We start from the raw sequence: 2,129 nt of genomic DNA on the forward strand, positions 1-2,129 counted from the left end.
ACAGGGGGACAAGCGGTGTCACCGCTGGGAGCGGAGCAGCCCCGTCTCACGGTGACAGGCGACGCAGCCCCATCGGTTGGGGTCCCAGCTCTGCCGGTCGCCATGGAGGTGGCCTGGGTGCTGCTGGCCACCGCTCTGCTCCCGCTCCTGCCCCGTGAGTAACCCCCCCCCCCACCTCGGGAGGGGTGGGAGGGCTAGTTGCCATCTGGGTTGGTCGCCATCTGGGCTGGTCACTATTCAGGCTGGTCACCAATCTGGATTGGTTGCCATCTGGGCTGGTAACTATCCAGGCTAGTCACTATTCAGGTTGGTCACCATCCTGGTTGGTCACTGTCTGGGCTGGTCACCATCTGGGTTGGTCATTGTCCGGGCTGGTTGCCATCCGGGTTGGTTGCTGTCCAGGCTGGTCACCATCTGGGTTGGTCACTATCCAGGCTGGTCATTATTCAGGTTGGTCGCCATCCCGGTTGGTCGCCATCTGGGTTGGTCACTATCCAGGCTGGTCATTATTCAGGTTGGTCGCCATCCCGGTTGGTCGCCATCTGGGTTGGTCATTGTCTGGGCTGGTCGCTATCCGGGTTGGTTGCTGTCTGGGTTGGTTGCCATTTGGGTTGGTTGCCATCCAGGCTGGTCACCATTTGGGTTGGTCACCAGTTGGATGGATCACCATCCAGGCTGGTCACCATCCAGGTTGGTCGCTATCCAGGCTGGTTGCCATGCGGGTTGGTTGCTGTCCGGGCTGGTCACCATCTGGATTGGTGACTCTATTCAGGCTGGTCGCCATCTGGGCTGGTCACCATTTGGGTAGGTCACCATTCAGGTTGGTTGCCATCCGGGTTGGTCGCCGTCCAGGCTGGTCGCCGTTTGGGTGGGTCACCATCCTGGTCAGTTGCCATCCTGCTTGGTCATTATCCAGATTGGTTGCCATTTGGGTTATTTGCCATCCAGGCTGGTCAGCATCCATGTTGGTTGCCATCCATGTTGGTAACCATCCAGGCTGGTCGCCATCCAGTGCAAAGGATGGGACGCGGTGGGGACAAAGTGCCCCTAACCTCTACGTTCCTCCCCCTCAGCTGGTAGGGCCATCGGGCCACTGCCCACCATGGCCCCGCCGCTGAGCATGATGGTGGCCGGGCAGCGGCGGCGGCTGGTGGTCTGTGTGGTGAGCGAGCTGACCCCCAGCTCCGGCCACGCCGTCTGGATCTCCGGTGGGAACGGCAGCGCCCTGCAGTCCTTCGCCTATGGGGCCTCCCGGGAGGATGGTGGCACCGTCTGCACCGTCGCCCTCCTCCCTGAGGAACCCCCAGCCAAGGGGGATCTCTCCTGCCACGTGGGGACCAACCGGACCTCCCCAGCCCGCAGCTCCAGCCCCATCCCCATCACCGGTACGGGCCCCACGGTGCTGTCCCCCCAACCGCTGGCGCAGGAAGGGGTTTGCGGCCACCCCTGCACACCTGGGTCCCAGCTGCTGCCACCACCACCACCACCACCTCCCCAGCTGCTCTCTCATCCCGCAGGCAACGAGGAGATGGCAGAGCCATGTCCTGGCAGGGTGGCCGGTGAGTGCCCGAACCGGGAACGTACCCCACGTGTCGGTCGGTGCCCCCCCCTTTCCCCCCACCCCCGGGGTGGTGTCCCCACAGCGTTGTGGGGCTGGAGGAGGGAGGAGGGGTTTGAAGCTCCACCTGCGTGGAAGGATGGAGAAGGTGGGTCAGAGCCAGCCCACTCTCGGGGACACGTGAAGGTGACAGAAGCCCTCCCCTCACCTCCCGACCTGGAACTGGAGAGGACATGGGGGGGGAGCGGGGTGATGGCCAGCATCCCCCCCCCTTCTGTTGCAGGGCCTCCAGCCCGTTCCCCGGTAGCCCTGCTGGTGGCTGCCAGGGTGGTGCTGCTGAAGGTCGCCCTCTCCGATGCCCTCCTCACCTCCATCCTCCTCGCCCAGGGATGAAGGCCCTGGGCAACAGGGGCACCCCCGAGGGGTGAGTGTCACCCTCCCCGCCCCCTTTGGCCTGGGGGCCCAGGAGGAACCTGGAATGTTCTGGAGGGTGGAGAGGAGGGAGAGACCTGGGTGGGTGACCCCAAAATGCTGAGGGGGGGGGGGGGGGAAAGGCCCCCAATTTTTCCTG

The 2,129-nt window shown here is 64.3% G+C and overlaps 1 protein-coding gene across 2 annotated transcripts in view; it reads left to right on the forward strand.

Moving 5' to 3' along the window:
• The first annotated feature begins 6 nt into the window (after nucleotides 1-6).
• The window catches only part of PTCRA (pre T-cell antigen receptor alpha), a 13,108-nt gene continuing 10,985 nt past the window's right edge, over nucleotides 7-2,129 (forward strand). Inside the window, exons 1-4 of one of the 2 annotated variants that reach the window (XM_014962409.1) lie at nucleotides 7-154; nucleotides 1,074-1,385; nucleotides 1,518-1,559; nucleotides 1,842-2,077. In XM_014962409.1, coding sequence (XP_014817895.1) covers nucleotides 103-154; nucleotides 1,074-1,385; nucleotides 1,518-1,559; nucleotides 1,842-1,951 — 516 coding nt within the window. In that variant the 5' untranslated portion in view covers nucleotides 7-102 and the 3' untranslated portion in view covers nucleotides 1,952-2,077. Of the gene's footprint in view, nucleotides 155-1,073; nucleotides 1,386-1,517; nucleotides 1,560-1,841; nucleotides 2,078-2,129 lie in introns of those variants that run through there. The other variant, XM_014962410.1, reaches the window with a different exon arrangement.

This window comes from Calidris pugnax, unplaced genomic scaffold, assembly GCF_001431845.1.
Source record: "Calidris pugnax isolate Ruff unplaced genomic scaffold, ASM143184v1 scaffold147, whole genome shotgun sequence".
NCBI lineage: Eukaryota > Metazoa > Chordata > Aves > Charadriiformes > Scolopacidae > Calidris > Calidris pugnax.